This window comes from Amblyomma mixtum, chromosome 4 (genome assembly GCF_055824585.1).
Source record: "Amblyomma mixtum isolate Tamu chromosome 4, ASM5582458v1, whole genome shotgun sequence".
Taxonomy (NCBI): domain Eukaryota; kingdom Metazoa; phylum Arthropoda; class Arachnida; order Ixodida; family Ixodidae; genus Amblyomma; species Amblyomma mixtum.
Genome location: NC_143015.1, coordinates 26,752,564 through 26,772,198, shown reverse-complemented (window position 1 = coordinate 26,772,198; position 19,635 = coordinate 26,752,564). Strand labels below are relative to the sequence as shown.

General features: G+C 50.2%; 2 protein-coding genes and 1 pseudogene across 5 annotated transcripts in view; 2 read left to right on the top strand and 1 right to left on the bottom strand.

The window, feature by feature from the left end:
* dachs (unconventional myosin-IXb-like dachs) overlaps positions 1-19,635 on the top strand; it is a 392,239-nt gene that overhangs the window by 196,383 nt on the left and 176,221 nt on the right. The window lies entirely within an intron of this gene.
* LOC149345961 (uncharacterized) lies at positions 15,058-17,513 on the top strand. The gene is made up of 2 exons (XM_089585323.1): positions 15,058-16,286; positions 16,407-17,513. Exon 1 carries the CDS (start codon positions 15,107-15,109, stop codon positions 16,178-16,180), a length of 1,074 nt encoding a protein of 357 aa, XP_089441449.1. The 5' UTR covers positions 15,058-15,106; the 3' UTR covers positions 16,181-16,286; positions 16,407-17,513.
* On the bottom strand, positions 16,689-19,429 carry LOC149345960 (uncharacterized; annotated as a pseudogene). Its single transcript, XR_016292043.1, has 4 exons — positions 19,002-19,429; positions 18,227-18,356; positions 18,018-18,152; positions 16,689-17,863 (listed from the first exon to the last, which is right to left on the bottom strand). The product of XR_016292043.1 is annotated as an uncharacterized LOC149345960 (transcript).

The window sequence follows — 19,635 nt, the reverse complement described above, 5'->3', positions numbered from 1 at the left end:
CATGTGCTCTGCTAACAGCACGATGCCATCACGCGTAAACAAGCGCTGGCAGCATTTCAGGCGGTAGCGTGATCTCCGAATAAAGAGAGAGAGAGAGAGAGAGATGGCTTTCAGGCTTCACCGCAGCGCATAGCGACGAGTAGGGGAAGCTTTGTGACGTAATCTACTGCGGCGGTACGTTCCGAACGCCGAGCCGCTTGCTTGAACGAAGAAACCTACCACCGCCGAAGGCAAAATCCGCGGAGCGTTGTATGGAGGCATCCGACGACGCACGGCAGGGTTTGGGCAAAGGCAGTGGAAATCTCACCGTCCGTGGCGTCATCAATACAGCTTCTCCCAACATCTCAGCCGCTGTCAGGAGAAGCATGAACATCATCGCTGCTTTAATCTGCGACTACCGCAGCATTTCAAACGCTAGCGAAAATGTATCTACATATTAGCATCCTTTACCTTCAAGCTTCAGCTATACAGTAAAACGAGCTTTTGGCCGAGTTGGGTGCATTCAAGAGACATAGCTGGAGCGGAATAAAAAGATTCTCATTTCGAAGAAAGATTCACACAACACACGGATGCACGCTGTCATATGCGTTTCTTCCTAACGTGAATGTGTTCCTTTCGCTGCAGCTATGTTTCATGCATTCAGCATTTCGAGTCTAGTCAAATCCCCATAAGACGGCTGAGCGTCCCTTTGAGCTTACCTTTGATCACATGCCAATTTTTCTGGCCGCAGATAGATATAATAATGTCCAATATAAAGTTACTCCGGTTAAGACTGTCCAGGAGATTAATCCACACACATTGAAACTCTTTCGTGAAGAACTCAGTGGAATTGAATGGAAAAACGTTTTCTCCTGTCCTTCAGCCGATAAGGCTTATGACTATTTTCTAGAGACATTTTGTTCGGTCTATAAAAAGCATTTCCCCTATAAAAAGTTAAGAAAACCCAAACGAGCTAGAAAGGCATGGCTAACTCCCAAACTACTCGGAATGATAAGAAAAAAGCAAGAACTGTTTCAAAGGTTCTTGAAATACAGAAAGCAGGATTCAATTAAAGAATTCAGGCGATACAGAAACAGTCTAAATAGTGCCTTGAGACAAGCAAAACGAGACTACTTTCGAAGTATATTTGATGGAATAGCCGATGTGAAGCACATTTGTATTAAACTCTCTTCAATTATATCGCCCCACAGATCCACGTCTGATACACTAGAGCTAATAATAAATAATGAGGAGCTAAGTGGCAAAATGCTGGCTGACAAATTTAACAAACACTTCGCGTCTCTTATTGATAGCAGTTATAATGATAGAGCACTGCGTCACTTAAGGCCACCGTTACAGTCATCCATATTTCTCAATCCAACCGACGAGAATGAGGTACAAAATGTGTTCATGCAGATTAAAAACACAAAGTGCGAGGACATCTGTGGCTTAAAAATGCAACCAGCAAGATTGGTTCTTGACCTGATCACACCATGTATAACCTACATTTATAACCTTGTTCTAAGCATGGGCGTGTTCCCGCAAAATATGAAGCATGCTAAGGTAATTGTGTTGCATAAAAATGGAGAAAAAAACAACCTTGGCAACTACAGACCAATTCCAATACTACTAGTGTTTTCAAAGGCACTCGAAAAAATAATTTTACTGAGGATGTCCACATTTTTTGATTATCACTCGCTGATCACAGTTTCACAACATGGTTTTAGGCAAGGTCTGTCCACAGAAACCGCCTTACTCTGCCAAAAAATTAACACTGGGGCTTTTCGTTGATTTGTCGAAGGCCTTTGACAGGCTAAACCATAATACACTCCGAGAAAAGCTTTTCTTTTACGGTGTTCGCGGCGTTGCGGCCGAATTAATAAGTAGCTATTTGAGGAATCGATTGCAGTCTGTCTGTGTAAATCAAGAACTATCGAGCTCGGAGATGCTTAAATGTGGTGTGCCTCAAGGGAGTATTTTAGGGCCTCTGCTATTTATTATTTACATTAACGACATTTCAAACATTGATGACTCAGCCAAATACGTAATGTACGCAGATGACACTACCCTTTCTTTTACTGGAACCGATGCAGACGACCTTGTGAAAGGAGCAAATCAAACACTTAGCAAATTATATTTATGGTCACTTGAAAATTCATTACTAATCAATAATGCCAAAACCAAAGCGGTCCTTTTCCGTGCGAAATCAACGTCATGCAATACCTCCACTGCCTTGCGTATAAATGACTCTGTAATCGAATTTTCTTGCACTGTTAAATCACTTGGGATTTTTTTCTATGATTTCATGCTGTGGGATCATCATACTGATTTCCTGCGCACTAAACTTTCTCGGGTTTTAGGTATGCTTAGAAAATGTCGACATTTAATTGCGTCCACCGCATCTCATGCGCTGACTATATAACGCACTTTTTGACTCGCAGCTGCGTTACTGCCATTTAGTTTGGGGAAACAGCACAAAAATAGCTCTTCAAAAGCTAGTCATTATGCAGAAGAATGACCTACGCGCAGTTGCGAATCAGCCTAATCATGCCCACACTCATTCACTTTTCACAAAATATCAGGTAATTCAAGTTAGTATGCTCTGTGTGTACAAGCTACTGGTAACTATCAAATCAGAGATGCATAAAAGGCGCAAAACCCTGGATAAAATAGCAAAAATTAAGAGAAAACACTTCGTCTAGCCCTACTCGATATCCAGAAATTTGGTTCGTACCAACCCCTCGCGCAAATTACGGCATGCAGATGATTTGTTTCAGTCTTCCACAAGCACAAAATAAACTGCACATCACTGCAGAAAAACTACGTACATTACAAAAGAAAGAGTTGTTCGCTGTCATCGCTTCAGGCAACTGCGAATGATGTTTTTCTTTGAGTGTATCATTTTTGTAATCATATGTCCTGTTTGTTTCTTTTTCATTTATTTTCTGCCACTACATAATGTTCTGTTGGTGTTTTCTGCTTGGTGATGTTTTGCTGTTGATGATACTATTTTGTCTGCTGCCACTGTTGACGTAGATGTTTTGTTTCTATGGGGGGTGGGGCCTATCAAGCCACAAAACCGTGGCTTTTTTCTCGCCTTCCATATCACAGTTTGCTGTACAGCGTTTTTTTTTCTCGTATATTTTTATGATGTAACTTTTTGGCTGTGGTAGAAATAAAGAAACTCAAACTCAAACACAACGCAACTATTCTTCGGCGTCGTCATAGGCCAAGCGGCGGAGCGCATTTATGGGCCACTGCTGGAGGGGACAGTCCCATCTGAGCCATTTGCTTTTTTAGCTTATTTGGTCGAAAAATGGGTTTCGGCATGGTTTTAGCATGTAAAATTTCTCGCTTTGAGGGGGGGATGGACTGCTGCCCCATAAATCCGCCACTGGGCCACGCATGGAGACGCAGGTGTTCGGCGATGCCAGCGAGACGATGTGTTTCCTGTGTCTTTCCTCTCACTTAGGTAAACGACTTTACTAATCTAGCTGTAAATACTTCACACTCTATACTAACAAATTTTCGCGTTAATAGTATTGAAGCAATATTTGAACAGCGCAAAAAAGGGCTCACACACAGCAAAGGACAGAAAGACACGGACAGTAAGAGCGCCAACTACCAACAGAGTTTATTGCGGAATACAGCTTCTTTTATACGCCAGTACATTATCATATGCTGAACAAGACAACAGAAAAAAAACATAGTCACGATTTATCTACAGGCGAGGGTCTTCTCCCCGATAACTATCGTCTTTATCCTCGCGTAGGTGCTCGCGCGTTGACGATTCGGTGTGCTGATCGTGTACGTGTTGTTCACGGAGTTGATTCTTGAAGTGTCTTCGTACAGGACATCTCCGTATGGTAGTTGCGCGGCCGCGCAGGTGGCCTGCAGTAGGTGACGTGGCACGTAATCGTTCAAGTTCCAGCCTCTGGGCCTGAAGATTATTTTCTAGTCGCTCTCCGGGAGCTTCGGCATTGGTGCCCTTTTTCGGATGTTCGGGTCTTGCCTCTTTTTCTGAGTGGCAGTCGATTTCTTCTCCCCGGCGCCGTGATCGCCAGCGTTCCCGCCGAAATTCGCGGCGGCGTTCGTGCCAGCGTTTCCGCGGGCGTTTCCAGGCTTCCCGCCTTTTTTCATCATGCGGTCGTGCATGCTGAGAACGGTCTCCCACTCACCGTTCTCAAATTCCGAGGGTGCCAGTTCATCTCCGTCGACGGCGTTGATCATCGTGGTGGTCTCGGGGCCGCCCCAGGGGCCGGCTCCCGTCGATGCACGGGTAGCTACGCTAGGTCTGGGCGTTAGGCCTAGCTAGCTCTCACGCGTCCGAGAGGTGAAAAGTCCCATGAAATGTGAAATAGTCCACCGTTTGCCCGAAATCCAGTGTCCCCTTGCACGGAGGGAGAATCCGGATCTGTTCGCGGTAGTTTCCGGCCCGCAGGCCCAAGTTGAACGCCGAAAAACAGCTGGAAAAACAGCATGGAAAAACAGCGCCGAAAAACAGCATGGCACCCTACGTCGCGGCTCCCGACGACGCAATTAAGGGCGTGGTATAGAACGCCTATGATATCGAAACACCGGAAGAAGTCCGTCAAGGATTCATCAAACGCAACCCGGACATCGAAGTACTCAACGCCAGAAGAATTGGCAAGTCGAGATCTATTCTGATCACCTTTGGAGAGAAAAAGCTTCCCAGACAAGTCTTCTACTGGGGATCAGTGTTCATCGTCTACCCGTACCGAGAGCGGGTAGAGACCTGCTACAACTGCAGGAAGACGGGACACAGGACGGATGTGTGCTATAAGCCATGGGTAAAGCGTTGCCGCAGATGCGGCGAAGACCATCCAGACCCACCGGAGGGAGAACTGCCGACATGCAAGCCCGAATGCATCGTATGCGGGGGGCCACACAACACCGGCAGCCGGAATTGCAAGTATCGGCTGGCAAAGAAAGCACCTTATAAAGCCAATAACGACCTGGGGCAACTTGACTCCGGACACCAACCAAGACCGAAGACCAGGGACAACAGCGGCACCCGCCAAGGCCACCGGGGGAGATGCAGATCGAGCTCCTTCCCACCATTACCGGGGACCGGAGGCGCCAGCTCGGGCCCTGACAGAGAGAGCAGCTCGAGCAGAGGAAGAGGCTCAAGCAAGGACAGAGACGCGGGCAAAAAGGTGAGCTGGCCAGATAAGGCCTCTTCTTGGGAAACCGCTCGGGAGAAGGAACTGGTAGAGCAGCTCGATAAGAGGGACAGAGAGCTAGACACCTTAAAGAAGGAAATGGCGGAGCTGAGGAAACTCATTCACGCTAACACAAAACAGCCGAAGGTGGTCGAAAAACCTCCTTTGCAACAATCACAAAACGCGAGTCAGGCGCCCCCGCGTGACACATATGAAGGGGGAGACATTCAAAACGCAATGGATACAGACACCAGAGTCCCCTTGAAAAGACCTCTACCCAGAGAGGAAAACACAGACGACAGTACTCCCAAAAAGCGGCAGAAAGTCCTAACGAGGACGCATCGGCTAAAACCCACATCAAGGTTAGGCCGGACATGAACACACTATTGAAGCGGGTTGACGCTCAAGACGCTAGAATTGATGCCCTTACCGCTAGGGTAGACAAAATAGCCGAATGTGCTGACAATCTGACGGCGGAATTCGTCACGTTCAGGGAACGAACGATGGGTTGCTTCCAGCAAATTCTGGAACAACTAGCAAACATAGAAGCCAGGCTTCCCCCTGTTGCCGGCAACACCCTCCCCTCGCTGCAACCGCAGCAGCAGCCTCTATAGGACATCATGGCCCCTCGCCAACAAATTAGAATCTGGCAGTGGAACTGCAGAGGCTTCCAGTCCAAAAGATGGAACCTGCAGGCATACATTCAAAAAAACATAACCACACCGGACGTAATCACGCTGCAGGAGGCAAGCGGCATGGTCAAATTAAATGGCTACGCCGCGTACACCCCGCTAGAAGTGCAAAAAGAGCACAAACCCAAGTCGTTCACGGCCACGCTAGTGCATAGAAATCTAACGGCAACACAACACGCACTCGAAAACACAAGCGAGGACTACGTGATGTTAGAAATAATCCCAAACAGAAAGGGGGACAACAGTCTCTTTATTCTGAATATATACAACTCACCGAAAAACCGGGGCACAGGGCTGGCGGACCTATTACGTAAAGCCATTAGACTATCTTATAAGAAGGGATTAGTAATCACGGGGGACTTCAACGCCCCGCATCCGGCATGGGGATATCGAACGGCCTCTCCTAAGGGAAACAAACTATGGACAGAAATCCAAAACTTAAGGCTCACGCTACTAAACAACCCGCAAGACCCCACGAGGATAGACAATAGCGTCAGCGTAGACACGTCCCCAGACTTGACGCTAGGCAAAGACCTCGAGGGTGAACGATGGTCAAACACAGGACACACCTTGGGCAGCGATCACTACATCATAGAGATTGAAACACAAACCAGGCCGATGAAGGGGAAGCTGCGCGAAACGAAGCTGACAGACTGGGACACCCTCCGAAAAGTCCGGGACAGAACAGCTCCGAGGGAGATATCGGATCTAAATCAATGGGTTGAGACACTCAAAAAAGACGTAAACAGTCACACTAGACAGACCCCAACCACCGAACATGACATCACAGACTCGAGGCTGGCCCACATGTGGGAAGCCCACGAGAGCCTCTTGAAGAGGTGGAAAAAACAGAAACACAATAGAAGGCTAAAGAAGAGAATATCGACACTCGAAAAACAGATAGAAGACTACACAAACGATCTTCAGCGTCAACACTGGGGACAAATTTGCGATGAAATGAATGGAAAGCTAGGGTGCAAGAACACGTGGCATCTTCTTCGCCACTTACTAGACCCAGACCAGGACAAACAAAGTCGGCGGCACAAGGCCAGCTTAAACGATTGATTCACAAATACCAGGGAACAGCCGCGGACCTAATAGAGGAACTGAAGAGCAGGTACCTTAACACAGACAAAGGGGGTTCATCTCCAGCTTACCAAGGAGCAGAGAACACACAGCTAGATGAGGACATCTCGATAGCGGAGGTATGGAGAGCAATGAGTCAACTAAGAACCACGTCGGCAGCGGGGGCAGATGGGGTAACCAACAAAATGCTAAGGAACCTAGATCTAGTCTCGGTCACGGCAGTCACAGATTACCTAAATGAGATATGGAAACGAGGTAGTCTACCTTCACAATGGAAACATGCCAAAGTAATCTTTATTCCAAAACCCGGGAAGAAACTTGAAGTGGGCAACCTCAGGCCGATATCGCTAACGTCCTGCCTGGGGAAGCTGATGGAACATGTCATATTAAACAGACTCCAGGAATACGCAGAGGAAAGGGAGGTATTTCCTGAAACGATGCTAGGCTTCAGGAGCAAGTTGTCCACGCAGGACGTCATGCTCCAGCTCAAAGCAGACATCATAGACCCGCCCAACAAAGGGGGCGCCAAAACTATACTGGGCCTAGACCTACATAAAGCCTTCGATAACGTCAAACACGAGGTCATACTAACTAATCTGGCGGAGATTGCCCCTGGAAAGCGGGCCTACGATTATGTAAGGGACTTTCTAACCGGCAGAACCGCAGAAATAAATCTAGGAGACATCCAGTCAGAAACTATTAAGCTGGGAGATAAGGGAACTCCGCAGGGCTCAGTGCTCTCTCCTTTCTTATTCAACCTGACGTTGAAGAGCCTACCGCCGCTATTGAAGACTGTCGAAGGTATAAACCATACGCTATATGCGGATGACATAACAATATGGACGCATACAGGAAATGATGGGGAAATAGAACAAAATCTCCAACACGCGATCGATATTGTCCAGGAATACGCGGAATGGGCAGGACTAAAATGCTCGCCAAGCAAATCCGAACTTCTGGTGATCCGGGGGGCTAGCAAACGCGATACCAACGCAGGAGACATTCACGTACTGGTAAATGAGACTCCGGTAGCCAGAGTTGACAAAATCAGGGTCCTAGGACTTGTAATACAGGACAATAGAAAGAACACAGAGACAATAAACAGGCTTAAGTCCACAATTAACATGACAACCAGGCTCATAAGGCGAATAGCTAACAAAAGACGGGGAGTCAAAGAGAAAGATCTCTGACGAATGGTTCAGGCTTTCGTGATAAGCAGAATAGTTTACGCCGTTCCCTACCTCAAGCTAGGGCTGGCGGAACAGAACAAAATAGATGGGATCATAAGGCAGGCATATAAAGCAGCATTGGGGCTGCCCCACTGCACTCCTACGGAAAGACTTCTTAAACTGGGGATCTACAACACCACCACGGAACTATGCGAGGCACATATATTTGCGCGATTCCGCTAGGTGGCGCCGCCCTGGTTAGCTGGCTGCCTACCGCGCTCTGCTTTAACCTGCCCCTGGCCTGGTCCAGGGCCTCGCCCGCCCCTGGATTTACACTCCATCGCTTCAGGAAGGCTCCCGAAGCACGTGGAAACCATCGGCATCACGGCCCGCTGCCGAACTGGCCCTCCAAGCGTCTCCAAAACTGTGAAGCGGCGCGGCGCCTCGCTAAACCTAACGCGCCGCGCCTCCACCGCCGCAATGCAGCGTCTGACCAAGCCCCTGCAGCCCAGACCCACCGATGCCGCCACCGCGGGGCCTGTTCCAACCACGTCGACAACCGTCTCTCAAACGGGTACGTTCAACGCCGCCCACGCAACCGAGCACATTCCTGCCGCACTGCACGCCTTGAGCGACGCTGGGAGCACCGGATCGACGGCCGCGGCGCAGCCGGCAGCGTTCGTCGTCGGCGCAGCGTCCACACCTAGCCAACTCCACGCTCTAAGGGACGCCAAGAGCTTCGGGGCCATAGACGCGTCGCAGCCGGCTGCGTTCGTCGCCACCGCTGGAGCCGCTGCACCTACTACAGCCAAAGGTCCCACTGACACCAAGACCTCCAGCCCGGCACCCGCGTCGCACACTGAGACTCCGGCTGAGGACTCAGACATGGACCTTACGACGTCCCCGGCAGACGACACTCCTTCCCAGGAAATCGGCTGGACCACCATCGGTGCCAACCGTAAGCCTGCCACCGCAGCCCGACCCCGCGCCGAGCTCATCACAGTTGCCATCCAGCTTCCCCCTGGAACCCTCACCCCCAAGCTACCTCTCTACGACGTACTCGCAGCAGTCGCCTCCGCTGCACAACTTTCCTCGAAGACCAGTGCCGACATCACCCTTCAGGCCAGGCCAGCCCAAAGCCTTGTGTTTCTAAAGACTCATTCTCCTCTCACCGCCCACCTCCTACTCTCTGTCACGCATCTTCAGCTTCGTGGTAAGCCTGTCACCATCAAAACTTACACCCCCCATCCTCCCATCTCATGCCTCGGCGTCATCCATAACGTCGGGGGCCACTTCACTCCTGATGACCTCATGCATGACCTGGAATCTTTCAAAACAGATATTCTCGCTGCTCGCATGATGGGATCCACTCAATCAGTGCTCATAACGTTCGCTGGCACCGTCATCCCCCACTTTGTTTATTTCAAACGCGTTGCCTTCCGGTGCCGTCCTCATAAACCTAAGCCTCCCACCTGCACCCGTTGTCTCACTCTAGGCCATCGCGCCCACCAATGCCCCCAGCACAGCGTTCCGGCCAAGTGCCGTCGCTGTGCTGCTCCTCTACCCGCTGACCCTTCCGCTCATGTGTGTGCCCAGCCCTGGTGCGTTCATTGCCAGGTGAACACCCTCCCCTCCCTCGACCCCACTTGCCCCTTCATCCTTGCTAAGCAACGCGAGTGTGCTAAAGCTGCATACCTCCGACGCCTAGCTTTGCGCCGGGCCACTCAACCCACCAACCCTCCCCCCTCCCCGCCTCCTCCTCCTCCTCTAATCATGAATCTCCATCATCTCCGATCACGTCACCACCAGGCTCCTACGCCGCCATAGTTAAAGGATCCTCGGTGCCAGCGTCCCTCTCTTCCACTACACCACCCTCTCCATCCTTGACTGACGAGAGCCGCTCCTTCGACCTCCGGCTCGCAATGCTGGAACGCCAGCAGCGAGAGCAGCAGCGCATTTCCCACGATCTACAACAGCAGATACATGCCTTGACTCAAACCCTCCAGACAACCACCTCCTCTCTTACCTCCCAGCTTAGCAAGCTAAATGAGCACCTTGCCACGTTCACCACTCCTTCCTCCAGCGCCCAGGTCGCCCCTTTGGCTGACCTTGTAGAAACCACCACACAGGCACATCACACTCGCTTAGTTCAGCTGGAAACTTCGGTTCTCCAGATCCTTACCACCCTCCAAGCACAATCAAAGCAATTGGAATCCTTCGCATCTATGCTCCAATCCGTCCATGAGTCACTGCCCCCGGCAAAAAAGAAGGAACGCGTACCATCGCGTTCCTCTCCACTATCATAATGGCGTTTGGCGAGGACCTCGAGATTGTGCAGTGGAACTGCCGAAATCTTTGCCACAATAAGACCCCCCTCCACTAGTATCTACTCACCCGCCCCTCCCTACCTCATTTTCTCCTTCTCCAGGAGACCCGGACGGCCCGCAATGTCCCAGGCTACCGCGCCTACCATGCCACTACGGCCACACCACTTGCGTCTATTTATGTACGCAGTGACGTGCTCGTAGAGCAAATTGACATCCCCTCCACCCTCCTTAAAGTTGGTGTGGTTTATTACAACCCTTCTTCTCGCATCTCACTCGTCCTTTTGTCTTTTTACAACCCCCCTGTCACTTCCTCTTTATTCTCTGCTCTGGGCAAATTCCTTCACTCTCTTTCTTCTACCTCCCATCTCCTCTTTGGTGGTGACTTTAATGCCCCTCACACACTCTGGAGCTACCCACAAACCCTCAAACCCGGCCGCCTCCTCCATTGTCTGGCCCAGGAACGCCACCTCACCCTTCTTAAAACTCCTGGCTCTCCTACTCGAGCGGGCACTGCCTCACAACGCCCTACGACACCCGACCTCACTTTCTCTCGGGGTTCACTTTCCTTTCACTGGCAGGTGACAGCCGAAACTCTTCTAAGTGACCACTTTCTCATCCATATCACCACCTCTCTCTCCCACATCCCTCGCTGTCATCCGATTATTCACACTGACTGGCATGCTTTTCGCACTAATATCGCCTCCGACTCCTTTCAATCCTACGACGACTGGACGTCGCGCATCACTGCAGCGCTCACGTCCAGTAGACGTCGCGTTCGCTCTCGTTTCCCAATCCAAGACCCAGATCCTCACCTTCTCCGTTTATGGCGTCGCCGTAAACGTCTTCAACTCTCCGTTCGCTCCCAACCACACAATGCCCAACTTTCCTCCCGGATCACTGCTTTGCGGGCCGAGATTGTCGCCCACTGCGCCTCCCTCGAGCACTCTCGTTGGAGTGCTCTTTGTGACCGTCTTGACTCTGCATTGCACTCGCGATCCACATGGTCTCTCTTCAAATCCCTCCTTGGCACTAAGCCTGCCCTTGCTCCCACTCTAGCTAAAGCCCTCACTCAAGGAACTCCCTCCGATGTTTTTGATCAGCTCGCCTCTCTCTATCTCCCGCCCCCTCTGGCACCCTCCTACCCGGTGTACTGCGGTGGACCTAACCCCGATCTGGACCAATCCTTCACTCTCCGGGAGCTCGAATCGGCTCTGGCTGCTAATGCTACACGCTCGGCTCCCGGTGAGGATGCCATTACATACACCACACTTCGCAACCTTCCTGACTGCGCCAAAGAATTCCTCCTTAAAACCTACAATGATGCATGGGACAGCGGCTGCCTGCCCAGCTCCTGGACCTCCTCCCTCATTTCTATGATTCCAAAGCCGGACAAGCCTCCCTCTCTCTCTAACCTCCGCCCAATCTCCCTGACATCATGTGTTGATAAGACCCTTGAGCGAATGGCCCTGACTCGCCTCTCTAATTTTCTCGAGACGAGGGAGTTCTTCCCTCATTCTCTCATCGGCTTCCGACGTCACGTCTGTGCACAGGACATGTTTCTGGTTCTCCAGCACACGTTTCTGTCACCTACCCCCACTCAAATTCACGCACTTGTGACCGTCGATGTTCGCAAGGCCTTCGACGGTGTTTGCCACGACCACATCCTTTCCCAACTCGCCTCCCTAGACTGTGGCTCCCGCATGTACTGTTATATCCGCTCATTCCTCTCTAAACGTGTCGCTCGCTTTCGAGTCGACACCTATCTGTCCGACCCCCACAACCTCACCCGAGGCACTCCTCAAGGTGCTGTTCTCTCTCCTACCCTTTTCAATCTTGCTATGGCCCCTCTCGCCTCCCAGCTAGCTGAAATTCCCGACCTGCATCATATATTTTACGCCGATGACATCACTCTCTGGTGTTCATCTGGCTCTCCCGGTCACGTACAGGACACCCTGCAACGTGGCCTAGATCTCATCGACTCCTTTCTCACCACCGCTGGCCTCTCTCCTGCTCCTGAGAAATCCGAGCTTCTCCTTCTCAACCATTCCTCCTACCAGCGCTCACACAACCACTTCGTCTCTCTCCACCTTTCTGGCTCTCCCATTCCTGTCGTCACACAGTGCAAAGTTCTTGGCTTCCCTTTGCATGCGGCTAAGAATGTGCAATCCCTTCACCGCGCTGTCACCACCTGCCACTCTGTAACTCACCTCCTGCGGCGCGTGGTCACTCGACGCTCAGGTCTCCACGAGGCTCACGCGTGCCGAGTTGCCCACGCGCTGGCCCTCAACAAGGTCTTGTACTTTGCACCCTACGCTTCCTTCACTCAGACTCAACTTAACGCTCTCGAGACTGCCCTTGTGGGCCTCTACAAGGCAGCTCTCAACCTCCCTATCACTACCTCTACCACTAAGTTCTTTGCCACAGGCCTCTTCCATCCTCTCGTTCTCTTCTCGGTCTCCATCGTGACTCGCAGCTTGCCCGGCTTTCCCTTACCCGTCAGGGTCAGTGGTTATTGACTCAAGCGGGTATCTCGCCCATTCCAATCTCCCCGTTTACCTCTCCTATTCCCACCCCCGCCCCCCAATCTTCGTATCCTTCCCCTCCCGACCAACATGTCCCCCGTCCTGCACGCCGGACGTCGTCATGCGGCCGCACAGCACCATTCCCCTCTCTTTGATACCCAGGGTGTAGCTTACACGGATGCCTCCTTCATGGCTCCTCGAGGTTCCTGCGGCTACGCCCTGTACCATCCACACCTCCCTGCTCCTGAAACCCACACCAGCGGGCCGTTTCTACGCCCTCCGGATGCATTGTCCCTCGAGGTCCTCGCCATTGCGCATGCCCTCCAGTCATTTTCCCTCCTTCCCTCTCTCCAAGAGTACACAGTCTATTCGGACTCACAAAGACCTTTTCGCGGCCCCCTTGCCGACAAGGTTGCCAGGGTGCGCCGACGCGCCTCGAAACCGGATGTGAACCCAAGAAACTTGCGGCCTCCCCGCAAGGCGTGCGCGCGGAGGTTGTTTTTCTCGGCTCGTGTGCTGCTTGCGTCGTGCGGGTGTCAGTCTTTTGCTCATTGCAACATGTTTTCAGCGTCCAAAATCTCTCCTGTGACACCATCACGACGTGGACCGTGCTGTTGTGTACCAGGCTGTAGCTTGCGGCCTGGAACAAACCTCCTGTCAGAAGTGCGCGCTTTTAGGTTCCCTACAGACACGGAGCGAAGAAATGCCTGGATTGCAGCTGTACGGCGGGACAAATGGCTGCCCACAAAAAGTTCACATGTTTGTTCTGCTCACTTCGTTCAAGGTGAGAACTCTCGTGATGCCCGCTTGTGCCGCACTGTGCTCCTGCGCTGCTTTGGCGCGACTGAACGGTATGGGTGACATATCGTAACGTCCGCATTTGCCCCGTTAATGATTGTATCTAGCAGTGGGACTGCCACTTCGAGCCTTGTCACAAGGTTACGCTGTCTTCTGCGGTTGTGTGGCGCGTGCAGGGCGTCGTAGAGCGACGCCCGTTGTTACGCTCGCGTGGTGTTGAACCGAAACTGAAGCGCCCTATTTCGTTATTTTCGGGACGAGCCAGACGCGCTTGCACTGTATTGCACTGCTCACCATGCTGCGATGCGGGCCCGGACTTTTATTCGAAACTGGTTTAGCGTTTCTTTAACGTTTGCACGCATATTTGGCGCCATAGTTCAGGCGTTCTGCTGCTTTCAGGGTCGCGTGTTCAATCTCGTTTGCGGCGACCGCAGGACACCGCCTATCGTCCGATGTCGGCGGACTGACAACCCACGGTGGCCCAAAATAGCCCTCCGGTATGGCGTGCCTGATAGCACACGTTAAGTCCTGAAAACAACCATTCCACGGAGCGCAAAGCTAGGCGAATTGTTGACCAGACATAAGAAAACCTTGCTTTGCGTACACTTATCGCACTGTGCTGTCCCAATTTGAGGACCACACAACTGACATCAAGCAATCGGTCACCCAGATCGTTTTAGCTTAATTAGTTTTGGCCTGCCTCTGATCGGTAAAAAAAAAAAGATGGGCCAGAATGAAGGCGTGAGTGCAGTGCCTAACTGTTCTCATGCTGTGCATGCTTCTTAACAAAAAAAAGTGAAGGAAAAGAAACTGCTGCGGCTAGAGCCAATAACTATGCGCGCATGCAATTTCTTATTCTGTTCTAGTGATTTCCAGCGCCTTGAGAAATTTTTATTTTGTTACATATATGTTGCCTCGTACAGCAATCTAATTGTATCAAATCACCCTTAATGTTGTTTCCTCCCTCCTCCCTTCACTGCCATTGTCTTGTACTGTCCAACTGCAGCTATTATTGTTTTCATTTCAAAGCATTCTGTGACTTCTAACATGTCTGTTTTTTTTATAGGTCGACCGTCATCTGAACCCACGCATCCAGACTATGTGCCATCCATCTTTCCCTATCGTGCGTCAGGAAACGTTGTCCAGAAAATCGCCAGATTTCAGCGTGCTGAACGAAAAGAAACACTGAAGCAAGCGTGCACACCTGCTTCATGTGCTCCTGGACCAAGTGGATTTGATTCTGGATCAGTGGCGTGCACTCCTGGGCCAGATACAAGTGACACAGAACCGGATGAACGCTACTCTGCCCCATCTGCAACTGCAAATGTCTGCACTGTGGAGAAGTGCAATATGGAGACACAAACCACGCTCAACATGCAAGATGTGTCATACTTGATCAGAGAAAACACGATGTTAAGACAGCGTTTGGCTCACCTAGAGCAGGATTTGTCAAGAGCTAATGAAAAAGTTCTTGAACTTGAGAACAAGTCAGCAAACCTTGCCGAGACAACGAAAGATATGGTCATGCAGACAACGAAAACCGTGAAGTTTTATACAGGGTTTGTGTCTGCAGCTATGTTCTCTGCATTCTTACAGTTAGTGCTGTCGACGTGGCAACCGTCTATAGTGTGCCTCGATCCAGAGACACAGCTAATCCTCGTCCTCATGCGGCTAGGTTTGGGCCTCCTTACCCAAGACCTGGCATGCCGGTTTGGTGTTTCAAACAGCACTGTGAGTGACATTTTTCACTCATGGCTGGATGTTCTGGCCGCAAACATGAAGCGGTTTATTGTGTGGCCATCACGACAAACACTTCAAGCCAATCGGCCAGCAGCATTTCAGGACCCTCTCTTTGATGGTCTTAGAGGAATCATTGATTGCACAGAGATGTTCATACAGAGGCCTACGGCAATGACTGCAAGGAGCCAAACATACTCCAGCTACAAGCACCATAACACGGTGAAGCTACTTGTCGTAATATCGCCTTCAGGCGCCGTAACGTTTGTGTCAAAAGCATGGGGAGGAAGGACGTCTGACAAAGAAGTCACTCTACGTAGTGACTTTCTGGACAAGGTCAATGAAGGGGACGTTTTCCTGGTTGACCGAGGATTTCGATGCAATGAAATGTTTGCCGCACGAGGCGCAACACTGCTGATGCCATCACTGACCAAGAATCGCACCCAGCTACCAGGTGCTGAGGTTACAACATCTAGGAAACTGTCTAGAGTAAGAATCCATGTTGAAATGGCAATCCAAAGGTTGAAAGTGTTCAGAATTTTCCAGACTGTGCTGCCTCTGAACTTTGTGAGAAGAGTTGGCGACAAGAACTTCGCAACCATTGACAAAGTGGTGGTGGTATGCAGTGCACTAGTTAATCTGCAAACCCCGATCATCAACAACCGTAAGCATGTAGGTGGTTCATAACCAGACGGTATGAATGTGTGTGGCGCTGTTGAAAAACACGAAAGACAGAAACGACACATTTCCAAACCAGCTTGTGTGCACAAAGTGATTGCAAATTGTTTTTATTGTACACATTATCTGCTGCACTGTACCTGGAGTCTGTGATTGTTTCATACTGCAACTTCTCAGGATTGCAGACGGGTGCAAGAGATTTAGCCTTTATGTATGTGGTGCAGATGCACTCCAGGTACAGTGCAGCAGATAATGTTCACTTTGAACAGATGGATAAGTTTCATTTTATAAGTACAGACACAGTGCTGTGACGCCTGGTTTCATAGTAGCTAGCGGACAAATGTACAGGAAATGACGGGCTCATATGATACAAATATGAAACAAGCCAACAGTCCAGGAGGCAAAAGAAAGCATAGGGGATTGCTTTTTTGAAATTTCTGCTCTTGACCAATCCAAGCCTGTTGGCTTTTTTCATACTGAATTCATATAGCACACATCAGCATGCAGACATATCAGTGCATTCAGAATTCCACTCATCACTTTGGTTCAAAGAACAAAGGACCTGTTTAGTCCTTCGGACAAAAAAATTGATGTCGAATGAGAGATGCACTTGTTCAATGCCATGCAGAAAAACGCTGACGCTTGAGATAGACAGTGCAAGAAAAAATGCTGTGCTCAATTATCACCAGTGTGATTATTGCCTTGACATTTGACGCAAGCCCATTGCCGCGGTGTGCGTCTCAGCTTCACGCACTTTAGGTGAAAGGTTGCTTGACACACTGAGCATTCAACAATGCTCCCTGACTTGGCACCTTGACAGCCGCATGTTTTCTTTGCATGTTCCATTTGCTTTAAGATGCGCATTGACTGCAGCTCTGGGTATATATGGTTAAAAAAAAAGCTCTGCCTTGAGAATAGCACGTTGCCAAAAGGCCTCGTCAAAGACAATGATCTCTGCCGTTAGCGAAGAGCCCGTAAAGACCACAAAGTATGTTTGACGGAGCCCAGTGAGGGCCATTTGGGCCTGCGCCTGGGTGTAGTATGCATGATTGTGCCTGAGCTGCAAGCTTTCATTAAGGTAAGCCAGTTTACTGCAACCCTTTGTCAATGAAGCACCTTTCATTGTGGCAGGACACTTAACTTCTACCACTGACTGCCCACAGCATGCACAAGACATTATAGCATCGGGAGATGCCCCAATAAAAGGCATGCTTCCTGCAACAAATAGACCACATTCTCTAAGATTAAAGCCCGTGTGTTTTGGCGACTCCAGCTCTGTGAATGCCTGTAGAGCTTTTTGCTCTGTTTCGGAGCCCCACCTTAAGTTGGACACTTGAGGTGTTTTTGTGTACCCCATTATCTCTGCAACGAGGCTGGCTGCACCAGTGTCGCATGCTATACACGGTGCAGCACAGAGGCAGTAATCCTGCCTCGACGTTCTTTCGTCCATCTTGGTGATTTTGCCTGGCCACGAGTTGCCTCCTCGATTTCATTGCAGCATTCAGCTGTCAGCTGCACTTTTTTGGCCATGTCGATGTCAGTGTTCTGGTAGATTTGACCAAGAGGCAGTTTTTCAGGGATATGTTGACACCTGGCTGACCGTGCAGGATCCTGGGCAGTTGACTCGGGGGCAGAGTCTGTGTCCTCGCTGTCTGTTAATGAAGTGAGGAGCAAGGTGTTTGGTGCAATTTCCTGAAAATAATATTCAAATTAGTGCCCTAGCTGTGATGCAGTCACATATGATTCTTCGCAGCAGAGTAAACACTGGTGACCTTTCAAGCGTTAGAAGATCAGAATACAATTTGTTCACTTGTGCACCTAAAACCAATCAGTCTGAGTTGCTTACCTTCACTTGGTGCAGAAAGCTGGACACTTGCTCTTCTGTGAAAGTAGGTATTGTGTGATCTTGCGTTTCACTGACTTGAGGTGGTCCGTGGCCTATTTTTGGCTTGAAAAATTGAATCTCGAAGACTGGTGCTGCCTGCGAAAAATTTAGTGCTTTGTAAGTACTTCGCTGAAAACACTGTATGTGACAGAATAAAAATAAATGCTTACTCAGCCTCCCTTTGATGCCTCAATCCATTTGCATGCCACATCTGTTGGAGACGGGTCGTTCAGGCCGTACTGCACAGTTGCCTCGACACTGAACAATAAAGCAGCCACGTGTGTGCAGCATTCCCCAAGGCTGAAAGTTGCCTTGGAAATAACTCTAAGAATTAAGTAGTTCATAAACAAAGGCATTCGATTATAAGAAATGTGGCAATCAACAGGTGGAAGAATTTTGTACAGCAGAATGTTGCAGGCATAGAATCTCACGGTTTTTCGCATCCACAACGCGCTTCATTTAGAATAAATGCTGTTTTCACGCAGTTAAGGACCGGAAAAGAAGGGACCCATCGTAACACGAATTCCCCAGACTGCTTCCACCCGCCGTGCTGATTTTGCCGCTCGGTTGCTAATCCCAAGGTCGCGAGTTTGACCGAGGCCACGGCGGCCGTGTTTTGAAGAATGCGGAATACAAAACTGTTCGTGTGCTGTGTCATGTCTACGCTCGTTGAGAAACCCCAGGTGTCAAGCCCTAGACGTCCCTCGTAGCCCGAGTCGCTTCAGGACATTAAAAAACCTCATAACTCGCATACTGCTTCGAAAAAGTTATTACACACGGGTGGTTGTGCACGCATTCGTACTTTTCTGGATTCTATCATGATTTGTGCAGAATCTTTGGAAATGTGAAATTCAGCCTCGGTTCTGTTTCTGATCGGATTACACACACAGAATTAACAGAAGGGACCTAGCGCATTGCGCTTCGCATTTTGAATCGCCTACTTACCCCGCCATGCAAGTGCAATGAGCACTTTCGACAGATCCGTCGTCCTTCACGACGCACCATGTTTGGTACTGCTTGGATAGTGCTTGGCTGGCTTGCACAGTCGCCGCAATCAGAACGATCCCGTCGCCGCGCTTTCCTGCTTTGAAGGACTTCAGCTGCTTCACCTTGCCGCTGATGAACATGTTGTACGCGTCTCCAATCTTGTAAGATTTAAACTGTTCCCTTGTATAAAAGCATACTCCCTCGACCAGGTACAAGTAAACATCCCCTGCTGTCACAGGGGGCAGATTCCTTGGGCCTGACGTGAAGACGAACCGCAGAACGTCGTCGTCAAGCGGATCGGGCAGCTCCTCGCCTCGAAGCGAGAGCTTCGCCCGGTATCGGCCTTGCGCCTCGGCATCTACCGTCTTAAAATAGCTGCTGGACATTTTTTTGTTTTGTTAATGCGAGCTTAACAAACGCAAACACGCCGGTATCGCACTGCGTGGAACAGTGAAACGCTGCGGGAAGCATAGCCGGAAGTTCTTCGCCGGAAGTTGCGCGGGAGCAGCCAATGAGCGCCAGGCGCGCTTGTTTACCCTGACCCCTTCTCTCCAACAGGAGGTCGAACGAGCGGTCTCCGCACTGCAGCCTT

Coding starts and splice junctions, on each gene's coding strand:
- LOC149345961 (XM_089585323.1), top strand. CDS start 15,107: ATGGAGACACAAACCACGCTCAACATGCAAGATGTGTCATACTTGATC.